The sequence below is a fragment of the Geotrypetes seraphini genome, chromosome 4 (genome assembly GCF_902459505.1).
Source record: "Geotrypetes seraphini chromosome 4, aGeoSer1.1, whole genome shotgun sequence".
Classification (NCBI taxonomy): domain Eukaryota; kingdom Metazoa; phylum Chordata; class Amphibia; order Gymnophiona; family Dermophiidae; genus Geotrypetes; species Geotrypetes seraphini.
In genome coordinates this window covers 135,983,281-136,002,371 of record NC_047087.1, presented here as the reverse complement: position 1 = coordinate 136,002,371, position 19,091 = coordinate 135,983,281, and the positions used below count along the sequence as shown (strand labels likewise).

At 44.1% G+C, this 19,091-nt stretch overlaps 1 protein-coding gene across 4 annotated transcripts in view; it reads left to right on the top strand.

The window, feature by feature from the left end:
* The window catches only part of SLC37A1 (solute carrier family 37 member 1), a 368,358-nt gene that overhangs the window by 84,934 nt on the left and 264,333 nt on the right, over window positions 1-19,091 (top strand). For all 4 annotated transcript variants that reach the window (XR_004539090.1, XR_004539091.1, XR_004539089.1 and 1 more), the window contains 3 exons: window positions 552-628; window positions 5,088-5,254; window positions 15,595-15,632. Coding sequence is in view for 1 of the 4 variants with exons in the window: in XM_033940456.1 (XP_033796347.1) it covers window positions 552-628; window positions 5,088-5,254; window positions 15,595-15,632 (282 nt within the window). In the remaining 3 variants the exon portion in view is untranslated. The remainder of the gene's footprint in view (window positions 1-551; window positions 629-5,087; window positions 5,255-15,594; window positions 15,633-19,091) is intronic.

The window sequence follows — 19,091 nt, the reverse complement described above, 5'->3', positions numbered from 1 at the left end:
AGTCCAGAGCTTAGACTACAGCATGAGTTATTTCTGGCCTCTGAAAACTGTGTCTCAGAGGTCGTGGTGGATTCTGCCATTTTGTCTTTTGGGACTTTTATATGCTTTTTCTCTTTTTATGACAATTTCCTGGCCGTATCTCCACTCTAATCTCATCAGAAATCTGTCCATGCAGATTTCTCCTACAAATAGATAATATTGATTAACAAATCTACTTTAAAATATGGCAATGAGGATTTTATTTGCCTATGGCCTCGGAGCGAGTCAGACACCCATCCTTCTTCCTCATGGCATCACCTGACCTCCTCTTTTGACAGGTTGGTGTGTTTTTTTTTAAATGAGAGTATGCTCATAAATTTCATTCTGAAAATTGTTGCAAAGACCACGTGTAAATTTGTAGCAATGCATACAGTTTGAAAATTATCTTCTTAATTTCTTGTGAATAAATAGCTTCATATTGTCTCTTTTGTTAACAGATTACCTTTGAATGGATATGATTTTACTGTAGGAATCCTGCTGTACTTTACTGTATATATTTTCTTCATTTTCAGGTACTGAATGGATTGGTGCAAACTACAGGTTGGCCTAGTGTGGTGACCTGTATTGGTAACTGGTTTGGAAAAGGAAGGTAAAAATAATAATTTTATAAGACTTCACAGTGCCTGCTTGTATTGTCAATAGTATAATCACATTGCTGATAGTCCATAACAATAATCTTATGCCCTCTCATGTAAGGTCAGGTCAATATTCAATCAGGGCAATCTGTGTTTATTTTTAAACACTAGCTTCTGCAGCTCATTTAAATCTGGACATTTAGTTCTGCCATTCAGATAGATGGCAACACTCAATACAGGTACTCGTCGACTTACGACCTATGCAATTTACGACTGTTCGACTTTACGACGCGTTTACGACAGTTTCCAGCACTCCCAAGTCTCGCTATACAGCACTACTATGCAGCGCGAGAGTAAGTCGGCATCAACGGCTGGTCGCCTCTTTTCTGTCACCATGTTTCCGCGTGTCGCTTGGCAGCTAGCAAGAACATTCGCCTAGACATGAAACTTTTTAAACAAATGCATGAGCTCTGCTAGCCAATGAAATGAATGAATGGGGAAGCTGGTCTCGCACAGCTGGCTGGTCGGAGAACTTTTTCTGAAATTTAGAAGGGGCGCAAAGTAGCTTGTTGTGATCACAACATTCAGTATTTAAAGGGCGCGTGAGCTGTCGGTTCGAATCTGTTAAACATAATCTAACATAGGCCGACTTACGTCCCGATCAACTTACGACCTGTCAGTTGGAACCAATTGCGGTCGTAAGTTGACAAATACCTATATTTAGATAGGACAAAATTCTATATATGGTGCTGAAAAATCAGCACCCAATAAATGAGCGCTAAGGCCCAGATTCTCTAAATGGTGTCAGCTTTGTAGGTTCTCAAGCTAAATGAAAACACCATTTAAATGATGTGTTAAACTGATTTTCAAGGCGCCTACCAGTGCCTACAAAACCGGTGCCAGAATCACACCTCCATAGGTGCCTTACAGTGCCTAATGCCACTGTAGGTGTGGCTAATACTGGAAGTGGTGTTAGGCGCCATAAAGCGTCTACGGAGGTGTGATTCCCATCAAAGGTAGGCATCAGAAATGTAGGCCTTGTAAACCTTGGCCTACATTTCCGGTGCCTATCTTTGCTGGAGGCGCAATTCTCTAAACAGTGCCATCACGTGATAGACATATGATTGGCGGCCGCCGACAGCGGTGCCATTTAGAGAATCTGGGCCTAAGCGCTGTTCTGGCTCCAGGTTGGGTGTCATTTATAGAATGAGTGCCCAGCGCCGGGATCTGCACCTAACTTTTAGGCACGAGGATTTGCTAATGCATAAATTACGAGTGTAATTAATACTAAAACCAGTGCCCCAATAAGAAACAAAAATTAATTTGGTATCTCATTCCATTTTTTTATATAAATCAAAATTACTATTTGTAAAATATATGTGTGCGCCAACTACAACTACAGTCACAGTACTTTTGACCATTAGTTTGGGGAACCATCACAGTTTTCCCATTATAATATTTTATAGTAAATAAAGTGCATGAATAAAAAATCTACTTATCTGAATTCTGATGATACCACTGTCCTTTCATGCCACTTTCACATAGGATATTATAATCCACCTATAATGTGGTGCAAATGCTGTATTCCATCAATTATATATCTTCATTGAATGGTCATTTCAAAGTGCTATGTTCTGTGTTCTATGACACAAATGTGTCCAAATTAATACCAAACCAGAAGTCACATCATAAAATTCTTCCAAAATTTAACTTCAAGAAACCTATTTTCCTTCCTCTACTCAATCCTCAATCCGAGTTGTGCTAATGCTTCTTCAGGAAGAAAAGATACTCATCTCTAATCAAATGTAATCGTAATATCACAGTAACATCTAATACTTGAGCACAAAAAATTTCATGAAGTGACTGAAAATGTTGGGTTGAGTGTGAATATGAATATAGTAATTGTTGAGAGGGGGACATGGGGTGTGGGTGGGAAGAGATACATACATGCCTTGAAAGTATTTTCTTTATGTTGTCCTTTCTCCTGGTTAAGAACCAGGATAGAAGGGAATGCTTTATTGTGACCTATGTTATTGAAAATGTGACTGGTGGGGTTTTTTTTTTTTTAGTTAAAGATTTGGGGGTAAATATTTAGCCAGTGGCGATCAGCATACTTTTGGCCACTGCTGGTATTATGCCTGGATATTCAAGACTGGGTCTTGTCCAGGCACCAACATCATTACTACTGCTTATCATTTCTATAGCGGCTGGAATCACTTATTCAGTTAAGTGCAATATTCCACTTAAGTGAAACTAGACAAAGATAGGACTATCTTTTATGTGGTTCAGTTTGTCCAGCTGAATATTGGCACATAACTACAGAAATGCCAACAGTACCCCTGGACTACTCACAAAATTGCTGACACTGCTCTGGCTGTTTCAGTTAATGCTGATATTCAGCTGCACTAACTAGTTAAGTGCATTTGTTGTCCTCTCCTGCCCGGTTAAATTGCTTTGAATATTGACCCCTTGATGTTTGCTTTATTTTGATAAATGATGTATGTTGTATCATGTTAGTGAATTGTGTATTCTCTGTTGTCATGTATGCAGTGGCATACCGGGGTGTTTGGGGGGGAAGGCGATCCACCCTGGGTGCAGACCATGAGGAGGTCATGGTCTGGGAACTTCGCTACTCTGCCGGCATCAGTCCTTCCTCTCTACTGGAAGTAGGTGGGATCGGCAGAGAGGAAGGCCCGACGCCGGCAGAGCAGTGAGTTAAGGCTGCCGACAAAGAGAGAACTCGCATACCTCTGGGCTTGTCTTCTAAAGCAGCAGCAGTGGTGGCAGTAGCCAGCCCTTGAAGGCAGAACTCTGAACAGGCTTCTTGTGGCCCGGCTGCTGGGGCCTTCCCTCTGCTGCATCGCTGATGATATCACTGATGATGCGGCAGAGAAAAGCCCTAGTGGAGCCCTAGTGGAGTTTGGCACTGTTTCTAATGGTTGGTCACCACCACTGCTGCTGCTACTGGAGGCCCAAAGGAATGTCAAATCTCACAGTGGGGGTGTCAGTTTGGTCTGGAGGTGCTGCACAGGGGAATGGGATGGAAAATTTCTGTACAGGGGGGAAAGAGGAGAGAGGAAGAATTGTTGGACATGGGATGGAGGAGAGGAAGAGAGTGCAACAAAGAGGTAGAAAGGAGTGAAAAGAAGAAATCCTGCATATGATGGAGGGGAGGGAGATATGCATGGAGAAGAGAGAAGGAGAAATGTTGGACATAGGGTGGAGGGCAGGGGGAGATGGTGCATGGGGAAAGAGAAAGAAATGTTGCACATGACAATGGAGATGGGAGAGATGCTGCATGGAGTGGAATAGAGAAGTTTGACCCAGGGCACAAGGCAGGAAAAGAGAGAGAGAAATAAAGAGAGATGGCAGACAGTGGGAAAGAGACAGAAATGTTGGATATGGCAATGGAAGGGAAGGTACAGAGATGGAAGATGGATGGTGAGCATGGAGAAAGAAGAAAACGTCAAATGGGCATGAGACCCTGGTTAGCAAGTTAACAGAAGACAAACAGAAACCAGAGCCTGGGACCAACATGATTTGAATAATAAAATGACCAGACAGCAAAAGGTAGAAAACCTAATTTTATTTTCTATTTAGTGATTACAATATGTCGGATTTGAAATGTGTATCCTGCCAGAGCTGGTGTTAGAAAGCGAGCGTGAGCTAAGACCTAACATAGAGGAAAAGTTTATTTTTTCTATACCACAGCACCGGTATGGGGTTAGAGAGGTTGTAACCCTACATAATATTATATTGTAACACTGTGAATGTTATACTATAACCCGTTTTGAGCTCTCTTGGGAAATGGGCTATAAAAATAAAAAAATAAAATTGCAAAAAAAAATTTTTTATATTGGGGGGAGTTTAAAAAATGATTGGCCCTGCATGCATGTGTAAATAAAGGGATTTAAAAAAACTAAACAAAAGTACAGCTCTCCCTCTGTATTCATGGGGGTTGGGTGCAGAGCCGGCCCATGAAAAGCAAAAAACGCAAATAAGTTTTTGGGCCTGCATCCCCAGACCCTACCTGGTGGTCTAGTGGTGACGCGGGGCAGGAGCGATCTTCCTGTGCTCCTGCCCGGTGAAAAGCCGTCATGAAAATGGCTGCCATGTGTTCCTTTTGTAGTATTGAGACTACAACAGGAACTCATGGCAACCATTTTGATGACAGCGCTGCAAGGGGCAGGAGCATAGGAAGATTGCTCTTACCCTGCATCACTGCTTGCCCACAAGGTAAGGTCTGGGGAGGTTCGGACAGCTTAAAAATAGAAGAAAAATTAGATGAAAAAAAATTGCGAATAATCGAATTTGCAAATATAGAAACCATGAATCCGGAGGGAGAGCTGTACAATTCTCCTGTTCATACATGCATGAGAACTCTCCATGCCCCAGATCTCCAGTCCATTCTCATTGGCTACTGTTGCTTACACTTTTATAACAACTAACTTTATTCCTATTGTTTATTTTCAGGCGAGGATTGATTATGGGCATCTGGAACTCTCATACTTCTGTGGGGAATATTTTAGGGTCACTAATTGCTGGTTATTGGGTATCATCCTGTTGGGGTCTGTCGTTCATTGTCCCTGGTATTATCATAGCTGTGATGGGGATCATTTGCTTTCTTTTCCTCATTGAACGTAAGTATAGTGTGTTTTTATTTGTTTATAAATTTTAATTCTGTTACATAAACACAGGACTGTACTGAACACCGTGAACTGTTGCAGAAGGTTGTCAATCACATCTTTTAGTTCCTCCTCCTTCACCAGTGGAGTATAGTGCCCTTTTCAGTTTTTCCTTCTGTAAGCAAACTGAGAAGGTGTGTTCTGATTGTCTTTATTTGGGATTTTTTTTTTATTTCAGATATTTCTTTAATCCATTTTGTGAGGCTTCAATGCCTATAGGTCCTCAATTTGGGGCAACTCTGCCTGGGAGAGGAAGCAGATTTCAAATGGGCGGTCTGCTGCTGGTGGAGCAGCACCCAGGTGTACCTGCATTTTGGAAGCTCTGGGACTATTCCATTGGGATCTAGCTCATCTTCTGATTTATCAAAGACTTGAGCACAGGCTGTGGGGCTTCTGTGTGAGTCCCTTTGGGTTTCAGGAAGCTGTCTGCGTTTTTCCCTCCTCCCGTCACAGCACAAGGATCTGTGGGGGTTGAAGTTGGATCTGGTCTGACTAAGTTGGGTCTGGTCTGACTGGCAGCCTGAAGATCTCCAGTTTTGGAGCAACTTGGAAAGGATTTGAGGCAGAAAATCTTCTCCCCTCAGTCAGGCTGCAGGAAAGCTGACAAGGCAGGCACCAGCACAACACAATGAGTACAGACCATTATTCCCTATGGGGAAAATTTTTTTTTTGGGGGGGGAGGGTCAAAAAAGTTAGATTTTTGAGGATTACTGAGGCCAGAATTAGGATCCCTCATCTCCAAAACCCTTTTCCAGAGTTTTTTTTAAACTTGAGGGGAGCCACCATGGGCTGTTTTTGGTGTAAATCCACTGTCAGTGGCTATCTTAGATTTTAATAACTCTTTTTTTCTAAAGCTTCCATCTGCCGCACAACCCCTCGTTTTGGCTTAGAATCAATTGAGATGGGCTCGAGCTGTTATACCCCCATATCACGCCAGTGGGAGCCTTGGGTTTAGCCTCCTCTGAGTCCGCTAGGGCAGTGGTTCCCAACCCTGTCCTGGAGGACCACCGGGCCAATTGGGTTTTCAGGATAGCCCTAATGAATATGCATTTTGCATGCCTGGCACTTCCATTATATGCAAATCTCTCTCATGCATATTCATTAGAGCTAGCCTGAAAACCCGATTGGCCTGGTGGTCCTCCAGGACAGGGTTGGGAACCACTGCTCTAGGGTTGGGGAACCACAGGGGGTGGTGAAGAAATCCCTCCCGGAGATCCCGAAGAACGAGTCAACGAAACGCAAGTGTGTGGAAGCAGCAGAGCCCAAGAGAAGCCAGTCTGAAGTCCTGCAGGGGTCCATGGAGTCTCCTGTTCAGGGTTTTACCCCAGATTTCATTAATATCCTGTGGAAAGCCTGACAGGCAGGGCTGAAGTTAGGGGGGAGCAAACAGGGCAGCTGCCCTGGGCCTTGTGGCTTTGGAGGGCCCCCCTGTGAACCGGCATGTCTTCTCCCTTCTATCCGCACCGGTCTGATGCTGTCCTTACTTTCCGTTGCTGACAAATTCATTTTTGCTGCAGGAGATCTCCAGCCACGGCAGCCAATCTGAACAGCTGTCTATGGCTCCCTTCCCTGCTTTCCTTTGCCCTGGTTCTTCCAGGCGGAAACCGGAAGTTGCGTCATTGGGGATGGACACGGCAGAAGGAAAGCTTGGAGGGGAGCTGTACGCAGCGCTTCATATTGGCTGCTGTGGCTGAAAGTCCACTGCAGCAAAAATAGATTTTTCAGCGATGGAAAGTAAGATCAACCTCAGACCGGTGTGGATAGAAGGAGGAAAACATACAGGTTACTAGTGCTAATTTTTTTAAAGATGAAAAGGGTACTGGGGGAGGGAGTTAAAAGAAGTGCCAGAGTGAGTGTGGGAGTAGGTAAAGGGGAAGAGCTTATGGGACTAGAAACAGAGGGGAGGGAGGGGGGTGGGCAGTGATCTGAAAGGAGAAAAGAGAAACGGAGAAGTTGGATGTGGGGTGGAGTGGAGTGAAAGAAGGGGAAAGATTCTTGAAGAGAAAGGGAGAGATTGTGAACTTGGGGAGGGAGGGAAAGATATGGGGAGGCTAGTTGAGAAGAGGAAGGGAGAGATAGTGGACCTGGGGATGGAAAGAAGGGAGAGAGAAAGAGAAATGTTAGGTCTGGGGATGAAAGGAAGCGAGAGATGCAACATCTCTCTTTCCCTCCAACCAATTGTTCAGCATTAAGGAAAGAACACAACAATAGAAAATAGAGGGAGCAAAATGTTGGACCATGGGGAATGAGGAAGAGAATTGAACCCATGGAAAAGGGAAAAAATCAATATGATGGAGGCAGGCATAGTGAGGGAAATGGAGCAAGAAAGGAGAAAAAAATTAACAGACACTGGAAAGAGAATTAGTAAAAGATAGACAAAAAGCAGAGAGAAACTGGGAGCAAGATGATGGAAAAACAAAATGTCCAGACACCAAGGTAGGAAAAAGTGTTTTATTTTGAATGTATTAACTGGAATATGTCATCTTTGGAATATGTGCATCACAAATATTTTTTATTGTAGTCAATGGGGAGGGGCTGGAGCCCAAAATGGGTGGATGGGCACCAAATTTTCTTCCCGTTTGAATGCAAAATATAAATACTTGAGCTGGTGGAGATTCCCAAGCCCTGGCAACTGAAGAGCTCTTCCTCCAATCTGGCAACCAGAAGTCTCCAAACTTTGCAGCTAGTGGCAGTATCCTCAAGCTGCCAATTTTTTCATGCATACATGAGAGCCAAGCCGGGGGGGGGGGGGGGTGCGAGCGGAGGGAATGTCCCTATAATACTGCAGCCAGCTACAGAACTTTGAAAGTTCTGGTCACTGGATCTGAGGAGGGGAAGGATGTGGTCATCAGCTGATGAGGCTTGGGGATCTCCACCAGCTACATCAAGGGAGATGTTCATTTTGAGGAGGTCTAAGCTCAAAGTGGGAGGCCCAGCCCCTTTTCATAGTTATGCTACTGACTGTGTTCAGTACAAAATGAAGTTCAGTTTTGGTATTTATATTTCTGTTTCTAATTTGTGATCCATTGTTCTGTATTTGGTGAAGGTCTGTCTGTGTTTTGTGTGTGAAGAAGTCATTTAAAGATGGTAGACTGATAGATAGAAGAGGGGGCCCTCTCATTAATTTCTGCCCTGGGCCCCTTTATGACTAAAACTGGTCCTGCTGACGGGTCCATAAGAACATAAGAATTGCTGCTGCTGGGTCAGACCAGTGGTCCATCGTGCCCAGCAGTCCGCATAGTCTAGCCTTACCTGCGTATATTCCGGTTCAGCAGGAACTTATCCAACCTTTTCTTGAATCCCTGAAGGGTGCTTTCCCCTATAACAGCCTCTGGAAGAGCATTCCAGATTTCTACCACTCTCTGGGTGAAGAAGAACTTCCTTACGTTTGTATGGAATCTATCCCCTTTTAACTTTAGAGTGTCCTCTCGTTCTCTCCACTTTGGAGAAGGTGAACAATTTCTTTCTCTACTAAGTCAATTCCCTTCAATATCTTGAATGTTTTGATCATGTCCCCTCTCAGTGTTCTCTTCTTAAGGGAGAAGAAGCCCAGTTTCTCTAGCCTCTCATTGTACGACAACTCTTCCAGTCCCCTAACCATTTTTGTCGCTCTTCTCTGGACCCTTTCGAGTAGTACTATGTAGAGCAGGGGGGTCCAACCTGAGGCCCGAGGGCCACATGCGGCCCAGTGAAGTATTTTGTGTGGCCCCGGTCGAGGGCGATGCAGTATTTTCCTCTGCTGCCCCTGGGTGTTTACCGTCTTGCTGGCTCCCTCCTCTGTCTTGCTGCAGCATTTGCGTATTTGTGCAGCCCCAGAAACATTTTTTTCGGACAATGTGGCCCAGGGAAGCCAAAAGGTTGGACACCCCTGATGTAGAGAATGACACAGGGACCGTTTGATGCGGTAAACTGTGGTCACCGCAGTAAATCCACAGTGATTGGGACATTTGCAATTGGTTTACTACAGGAATGGGGACAAGACTTTTCACCACCCCACGGGAATAGGAACAAGACCTTTCACCGCCCTGTGGAAGTCTTGCTCCTGTGGTAAAAAAATTGCACCCAGGTCAGACTCGGCATCTCCTCCCCAGCTCCTCTTGAGCCTATTTTACCTTCAGGAGCCAGCCATGCCATGATGAAGACAGAAGGAACCCAAAACCAAAGCCTGAGACCAATGTGATTTGAAGAATAAAATTGCCAGACAACAAAAGGTAGAAAAAAAAAATTATTTTATATTTTGTGATTAGAATATTTCAGATTTGAAATATGTATCATGCTAGAGCTGGTATTAGATATAACTGGGATCCGCAAAGCCCAGGCTGTGCTTCTTTAGCTTTCAGCTGGCTTAGGGCTCTTTCTCTGACCAGGGGGCATTTGCCCTAGTTGCTCTCCCCTAACACTATTCCTGCCATATGTGATTGAAGTATTCTGTTAGCTTGATTTTTCTATGTAGCATTCTGTAGTAATTTAATTTGTTCAGTTTTCACAATAGTGGAGGGGATATTTGGGAAAGGGAGGGGAGACAGGGGTTTTGTTGATCTTTGCTCTGTATTATTTGTGTTTATAAAATGATAATTGTACAGAATAGTCTCTTTTTATACTTTAATAAAATAAGTTCAGTTATAAATAAACAATTACAAAGTTATAAATAAACAATTACAAAAAAAATAAAATAAAATAAGTTCAGTATAAAATCATAACTATTCAAAGCCTGTGCGGGTGGGATCTGACAGTTTGCAGGGCGGGGAGTGGGACTGAGCTCGCGGGGATGGGGCAGGGATGGGGACTGAGCTCACAGGGACAGTGCAGGGATGAGGACAGCCTCACAGGGACAGGGTGCCAACGGTGATAAATTTTTCCCCCCGTGTCATTCTCTAGTACTATGTCCTTTTTCATGTACGGCAACCAGTGTTGGATGCAGTATTCCAGGTGGGGGCACACCATGGCTCGGTACAGCGGCATGATAACCTTCTCTGATCTGTTTGTGATCCCCTTCTTAATCATTCCTAGCATTCTGTTTGCCCTTTTCGCACTGGTCATCCTGTATGCGTGCATATGATTTTTGTTACCGACATGCATCACCTTGCACTCATCCATGTTGAACCTCATTTGCCATTTTGCGGCCCATTCCTCGAGTGCATTTATGTCTCATTGTAGGTCTTCGCAATCCTTCTGTGTCCTCACTACTCTGATTAACTTTGTATCGTTCGCAATTTTAATTACCTCACTCGTCGTACCAATTTCCATGTCGTTTATAAATATGTTGAAGAGCACAGGCCCGATCACCAAACCCTGTGGCACTCCACACATGACGCTTTTCCAGTCCGAGTATTGTCCATTCACCCCCACTCTCTGTTTCCTATCTGCCAACCAGTTTTTAATCCACATGAGTATATCACCCTCGATTCCATGGCTCGCAATTTTTCAACATAGACGTTCATGCAGGACCTTGTCTAATGCCTTCTGAAAATTTAGATAGACAAAGATGACCCGATTGACACTGTGTATCTGCCTGTTTACTCCCTCGAAGAAGTGCAGTAAGTAAGATCTTCCTTTGCTGAAGCTGTGCTGGCAGGTCCTCATCAGATTGTGTCTGTCAAGGTGATCAATGCCGCGGTCCTTTATCAGCGCTTCTACCATCTTTCCCGGTACCAAAGTCAGACTCACCGGTCTGTAGTTTCTGGATCTCCCCTCTAACCTTTCTTGAAGATTGGCATAACATTCGCCACTTTCCAGTCTTCCGGAATCCTTCTTGATTTGATCGACAGATTGGCTATTAGTTGAAGAAGTTCAGATATAACCCCTTTAAGTTCCTTGATTAGCCTCGGGTGGATGCTGTCCGGTCCCAGGGATTTATCATTTTTAAGCCTATCAATCTGCTTGCATACCTCTTCTAGACTGACTGTTGACCCTGTCAGTTTCCCATCTTCATGTCCTGTGTATAGCCTGTTGGCTTCTAGTATATTGGATGTATCCTCTTTGGTAAATACAGATGCAAAAAATGTGTTTAGTTGTCGGCGATTGCTTTGTCCTCCTTTAGTACTCCCTTTATTCCATGGTCATCTAACGATCCCACTGCTTCCTTTGCGGGTCGTTTCCCCTTAATATATCAAAAGAACAGCTTAAAATTTTTGCCTTCTTGGCAATTTTTTCCTCATAGTCTCTTTTGGCCCCTCTTACCGCTTTATGGCATTTGCTTTGTTGTTTGTGCTTTTTCCAGTTTTCGTCCTTTTCCATTCCTTAAATGAAGTCTACTTGTCTTTGATCGCTTTCTTCACTGCTACAGTGAACTACGCCGGTTCCTTGTTCTTTTTCCTCTTGGAACCCTTGTTGATACACAGTATATATAGATTTTGCGCCTCGGTGACTGCGTCCTTAAAAAGGGGCCATGCTTGCTGTTTCGTATTTCCTCGCCATGACTCTTATCCCTTCATAGTTCCCTTTTTGGAAGTTCAGTGCCATGGCAGTCGTTCTGGATTGATTTTTTGTTCCTATGTCCAGGTTATTGTGATCGCTGTTTCTCAGCGTCCCTTCTACTTCTCTACCTTGTGCCGGTCCTCGTAGTCCATTTAGAATTAAGTCCACAATTGCATTTCCTCTCGTATTTTCCTTGACAAGTTGTTCCAGGAAGCAATCGCCTACAGCTCACCAACTTTGGACTGGGGAGAGATTCCGCCCCAGGAGACCTCCCCGCTGCTAAGGAATCCGATGCTCAGCCAGAGTGACCAGGCAGACTAGAACTGGGAGGATTGGAGATTGGACTTCATGCCTTTATTGTCCCAGAGCGCAGTTTCTTGCCTGGAGGACTAGGGTTCTCTTTCATGGACTGGATGTCTGGAGGCAATAGTCCTGCTTGACCAGGGGGATGATCCCTCAGTACGGCAGCTTTTTTAAGTCGGCTACTTTGCATCGTGTTATGGGTGCACTCAGGGAACTGGAACCATAAGGTACAAATTCTCAAACTGCCTTTTTTCCTGCACCTGGACATCACCTTGCTAGTCACTGAACAATGGGAGTTGCCAAGACTATGGCTAAATTTCACCCTATAGCTCCAGAATTTCAGCAACTATTTAGTCAGCCAAAGGTGGATTCTATGGTGGCTCAAGTCACAAAGCGTATCTCCCTCCCTAGTAAGGGAGGCATGGTATTAAAGGATGCACAGGACCTCAAGGTGGACGTTGTTCTTAGGATTTTGAAGCACCAGCTGAAGGCACCAAAGCTGCAGCAGCAGCCTTGTTTGTGGCACGTGCCTGCCACAACAGATTATGACGCAGTCCTGTGGCAGAGGAGGACTTATGCCCCAGCTGTTGCTGGAGGGGGGAAATTGTGGTGAATGCTCTTTATGACATCATCAGAGTCATGAGCAAGGCATCAGTGTATGCCATTTCTGCTTGCAAAGTGCCTCAGGCAATGGGTGGGCGATGCAGCCATCAAGCACACCTTATGAGTAAGCATACTGCCTTTTAAAGGACAGATGCTATTTGGTAATGGCTTGGATAACCTCATGTACAGTGTGGGGGATCGCCATCCTAAATCGCTGCAATGCAGCAGACCTTGGCGACCTTCTTGGGGAGGCAGAGGCAATTTTCATTCTTCACAACGTTCCCGCAAATACTACACCTGTGCTGCCTCTTAGAGATCATATTGGGGTTCCAGACAGATTTGGTCGCTCCAGACACCAGCAACTCATGGGGTCTTATGTCAGTCCTGTCTCCAAGAAGTCACAATGATGCCAAGGCAGCAGCTGCACCCCTGCACATTGGGGGGTGACTGTTGGCGTTCTATAGGACATGGGAGCAAGTTTCCTTGGACTACTGGATTCTAGATCTTATTCGGTAGGGTCACAAGATCGAGTTCTATCACCTCCCCCAGATATGTTTGTGGATTCTCCAGCCGGACAAGGAGGCCAGGGTTCAAGCGACAGTGACATTCACAATATAGAGCCTGTACCTGATGAAGAATCAGGCTCTGGCAGAGGCCCCAAAAAAGGCCATTCTGACGACCTTCCCTATCCCCCCCCCCGATGAAGGACCCCGCACTGACACCTCCATCTGGCAAGGATCCCTCAACTGAGCCTTCTCTACCCCTTCCACAAAAATCGGCAGGAAGGATGCCCACTCCTTCCTGTTGCCAAGAGCCAAGACCCCCTGCTATGCCCCTAACTGACACCTCCCCTTCTCTGCTCCCCGTCCTAAAAAAAAACAATCACTGGAGGGATGTCCGCCCTCCTGCCGCGCCCCCCCCCCGCTATTCCCCCCAACTGACCCCTCCCCTTCTCTGCTCCCTGTCCTAAAAAAAAAAATCATCAGGAGAGATGCCCACTCCCTCCTGTCACTGGATGCTCCCCCCTCGACCCACTCCCATACCCGTGAACTTCCCCTGTAATAGATGACAGCAGGAGGAATGCCCAGTCCCTCCTGATTTTCAAGGCTGCCACTCCAAAATAGCAGGCCTTCCTCTTCCCGGTGCATTCTAAGATGTAAAGGGAGGGGCCTTGGGTGCATCCCTCTGTATCCTGGGATACAGAGGAAGGAGCCTAAGGCCCTGATTGGCTCATACGCCTAAGAACCCTCACCTGGAAGAGGCCTTAAACGCCTTAGGCCTTAGGCCCCTCCCCATGTATCTAAGGAAGCACCGGGAAGGAGAAGGCCCTCCATTTTGGAGTGACAGGCCTGCGAGCAGGAGGAACTGGGCATCCCTCCTGCTGTCGTCTATTTTTGAGGCACGGGGGAGGTTTGGGGGGTGGCAGGAGGGAATGGGCATCCAGTGGTAGGATATTTTTTTTTTAGGAAGTGGAGTGGGGCTGGGGAGGGGTCGTTTGGGGTGGCATTGGGGGGGGGAGAGGGTGTCAGTGCAGGGGAGGATCGCAGCAGCAGGAGAGTGTGGGCATCCCTCCAGCTGTTTTTTTGATACTGGGGTTGGGGGTTGGTGGGGGGGAGACCATCAACAAGGGGGACTATTTTATTTTTTAATGGGACAGATATTGTGCGTGCCTTTTAAAAAAGAAAAAAGCCTCAACAGCTGAGTGGCAGGAGGCTGCTTTGGGGCTTTTCCTGCCACTCAACTGTTTGGGCTTCCCTTAACCGCTCTGTGCATATGCCAATCACTCTCACAGCAACTGATTGGATGGATTAAGGCAAACCTCCGTGCAAACTTGTTGGAACATCAATCGCTGTTCTAGAGTTGGCAAAAAAATTGGGCAACAGTGACATACAGCCTTAATGACTTTAAATACCTGATTTCAAAAGCAGTTTTTTGAGGTTTAGATTTACTCATAAATATTTTAGGCTTCTAATACAGGAAAAGGATGCACTAAAAAAAAAAAAAGACTGGCTTTCTTCTGAGCATGAGAGTAACCCATTGGCTCCTTTATTGTTATGCTGTTATTAGCTAAATTGTAAGTTTTAAGCCAAACACTACCTGAGAATGGAAATATAATCCCCGCAGAAAACAGAAAGCTTATTAGTACTTTCTAGAGCACAAGGAGGCAGAGACATCCAATCTGGCATTAAACCAAAAATTAAGCTATACTTGATGCATCTCCTTGACTTCTGGGTCTTTTCACCACTCAGATCAGGCAGCGGCATGCTGCACTCAGGCTGTCTCTGGCCAACCCCATGGGTCCTTTCTTCTGAGAGATCCCGCCCCTCTGATGCAACTTCCTGTTTTCAGCAAGCCAGATCTGGCAGAAGGAAGGCTTATGGTGCGGGTTGGCTGGAGACAGCCCAAATGCAGCACACTGCTCTCTGGTCTGAGGGGTGAGAGGACTCAGAAGCTAAGGAGGTGTATCAGGTACAGCTTATTTTTCAATTTAATGTCTGAGTTTGGGGCGTGGAGGAGTGCTGCTGTTTTGGCCACAGTGAGGCAGACGGATTGTTGGAAAAAGGGAAGCAATGGAGAGTGTGTAACATCCATTGTAATCCTCCTGGCATTACCATTACCACCGAGAAAGTAATTAACTATAGTTACTATTAGTTGTTAAATGCTAATTTGATTACTCTGAAAAAGTAACTAATTATTGTTAGTGTTACTAGTAATGTGATACCATACAACACTAAGGTAAGAAGTTCCATATACTGTATGTACAATAAAGACTTATTCTTTGAGAAAATTCTGTAAATTTCATTTCTCCTGGCAACATATCCATTTTTCTGATTGATTGAACTGTTTTTAGAGAACACCAATTACAGGTGAACAACTGGCTCAGTGTAGTAGATATTCATGACAAACTATTGTTTCTCTTTCATGATGTCTAAATCTGGGATTTAAACTGAATAGCCCTCTTTTGGTTTCAGATCCTCAGGATCTCAAGAGCAATTTCAAACAATGCAATGTAAGTAACATACTTTTTAATGTTCACATATTTTATTTGCCTTCTGTTTCCTTCTGTCTATTGATTGCACACATGCGTACTTATAGCTTTCTAGGGTTGTAAAATGAAAATGGAAAAAAAATAATGATGCAAAATATTTTCATAAAATCCAAAAATCTTATTTTTTATTAAATATAAATATTAGATCATAAGAGTACACAATTAATTTTATTAGCAAATCAATTGAGTATCTTTTGCATCAGAGAATTATTATAGAAGCCAAACGCTGGCCTTTCTCCTAACAATTCCAAAGTTTTTTAGCAGTTACATGTCCATATATAACTTTTGGTTTAGTGACATCATCAAGTCTGACGACCAATAACATTTCTATGGGTGGTCTCAAAGTTTAGACAAAGAAACATTCCTCCATGTTTAAAAGTTATACAAAGTTTTCAGAAAATTACTTTTGATTTCTGAATTAACATTATAACATTCAAGAGAATCTATAATTATTAACATGGTGCTGATAAATTCTCAGCCCTTCCATGCTGACAAGTTCTGAGTCTTAAAGGAAAAAAAAACTCCTAAGCTGACAGATTCAAATTGCATGGCCTTACACAGAAATCTTACTCTGGAGAAAAAGGGGGGGTTAAATCCCCCTCTCCTCTTCCTGAAGCGTGGGCTTCCAATGCCCCCCTTCTTCCTATTCTTGAGACTGACTCTAATCACTTCCAGATGTTGTGCTCAGGATTTTTCCTTAGTGTTTCTTCTTATAAACCATTTATATCACCACATATCACATTCATGGGCCCCAAACATTCATAATTTCATTCATATCTTGGCCATTCATACTTCATACATTTTATATCTCAGTTTGGAATATGGAGTCTAATATGCTTTTCCTAACTGGTCTAAGCACATCTGTTAACAATTAGAACCACGAGGCTAAAGGCGGGAAGCTGAACAAAGAACAGAAACTATTCACTGGCACAAGATGCTGGCCTAAGACAGGACAGTCATAGTACATACAAAGGAACCTAAACTGGACTCCATGTAATCATGATTTCCACCATGATTTAGCTCAACAGCAAAGTACGCAAGAAAACACCATTCTTTTCCTTATATTAATCTTTAGTGTGTTTTTTCTTCTGGCCTTAGCTACATTATATTTAAATGTTTTATTCACCTATTTTTCGTACACTTCTATTTGGGCGCGGTCCTTAACTAACACAGATGTTTGTCTAACTAGAATTACCCAGAATCATACGAAAAACTGGCGCTACAAAAATACTGCACAATCATGCTTCTGACATCCATTTCAATATCGTCCCATAAACAGCGCTAGCCACGAGCCACGAGTCACTATATATACAGTACTTCCTTAACCATGAAAAGTTATTTTGAGAAAGATCTTGAGTAATACAAGCTGTGCTTGAGTTGTTAGTGTTATTTATAGAGTTTGAATTGGGTTTTTATTTATGTTGATCTATATAAATGTTACACTGATATACTTATGATATTATATTGTTGTAATACTTGGGCACTTCTTTAATTGGAAAACTAGGATATAGTGAGTAAAGACTGAAAGGGCAATTCTATAACTAGGGTCCCCTTTGCACATGTAAATGTACTAAAAAGTAGTTGCATGCACTCTTGCCACATTTAGGGGGAATTAATCAAAAGTGCTAAGTGCATTAACCCACACAATTGTGCTAGTGTGGACAAATGCATTAGCACATGCTAACTACAAAAGACGCCCATAGGAATATAATGGGCGTCTTTAGCTGGTAGCATGTACTAATGCATTTAGGGCCTAATTCTGTATAGGACATTTCTGCAGCTGCCTAAGTGGATTTTGAGAATCGTACACGGGCATCCTATACAGAATCGCAGACCCCGGCAGGAGGGATGCCCATTCCCTCCACTGGCACCCCCCCCCCCCCCCAACATCCCTGGCAGCAGGGATGGCCACTACTTCCTGCAGGCACCTCCCATGAACCTCCATCCCCAAAGCCCACCTGGAACCCCCCAGTAGCTTTATTAGGAAGGCCAGCCAGAGTAATGCCTACTCCCTCTGGCTGGTAGACCCGCCTCTTCAGAATGACGGACCTTCCCCTTCCTGGTGCATCCTGGGATGCACCAGGGAGGAGCTTAAGGCCCTGATAGGCCCAGGCACTTAAGACTCCTCAAGTTGGAGGGGCTTTAGGTACCTGGGCCAACCAGAGTCTTAGGCCTCCTTCCCAGTGCATTTTGGGATGCACTGGGAGTGGCCTAAGACTCCATTTGGCCAGACCTAAAGCCACCCCTGAACCACCCTGATGATATGCCCAATGAAAGGTTTTGAAGCTAGGCTGATGGAGTGGATGTCATTGGCACATATTGGTCAGAAGTCTCGTGGCCTCACATGGGAAAATATTTGGCAGCTCTCCTTCAGCTCGGTGGGATATAAAATGGCCTCCACTTAGAAACAAGTGAAGACCACTGATCTAGGGGAATAAGGTGGCCTAGATAAAGCCTAAACAAGTGCCACCCCCCCTTCCACTAAACCACCAGTTAAGGTCTGGGATGCCGGGAGGGAGATGGGGGTGGGTCAGAGCCGAACCAAAAGTTATTCACGAATACGGAGAGGGAAGTGTACTCCTGGGTCTTTTACCTCAACTTCATCCTATGCCCTCTCATTTCTGAGCTTCCTTTCAAATGAAAGAGATTCGACTCGTGTGCATTTATGCCATGTAGGTATTAAAATATCTCTATTATATGTCCTTTCTCTATTATATGCCCTCCCTCCTGCATTTTCCCCAAAATATACATACCACAGATTAAAAAACAAACTAAGCATTTATCTCATTAATTTAATTTGATTTGGACCTATGGCATGAAAATCAGACACTCTCAAGATTTTGATCTATAGTCATGTTTTTCCAGAGAAAGTCACATAGGTATCACAATTAAAATCAATGCCAAACATCTGTTTCTCTCTTTTCTATTGCTCATTTCTCTTTCTGCAAGTCAATGGGAATCCTGTTACTAAGCTCTTGTTGACCTTTCCACTCACTTGCCTAATCTTTTGATCTTAGGTATCTTTAACCTTCATGTTGCTGAAAAGTTTTCAAAGCAAACAACCAACTTCCTAAATTCTGAGCGTTATTTTGCCACTCTAGCTGCCAATTTTGTGTTTTTGATATTGTTTCAGATCAGTGAATGAACCATATCCACATCATTCTCCTCTTGGTTGGACCGAGAACTTTTCAGCATCCCCTTGTAAATGTTCCTGCAGACCCCCAGGCAATTAATTTCCTGTCTTTCCTTTCTGAGTTTTCATTATGGCAATGGATTTTATTTCTAACCCATCAGGCTGGCCATACTCGTGACTTGGTGATCTCTCTGCAAACCTCATCTAATCTCCCTCTCCTCTTTTAAATTCTCTGCTACTGTGGACTGACCACTTCTTAATCCAATTTTCCTTTACGAATCTAATCT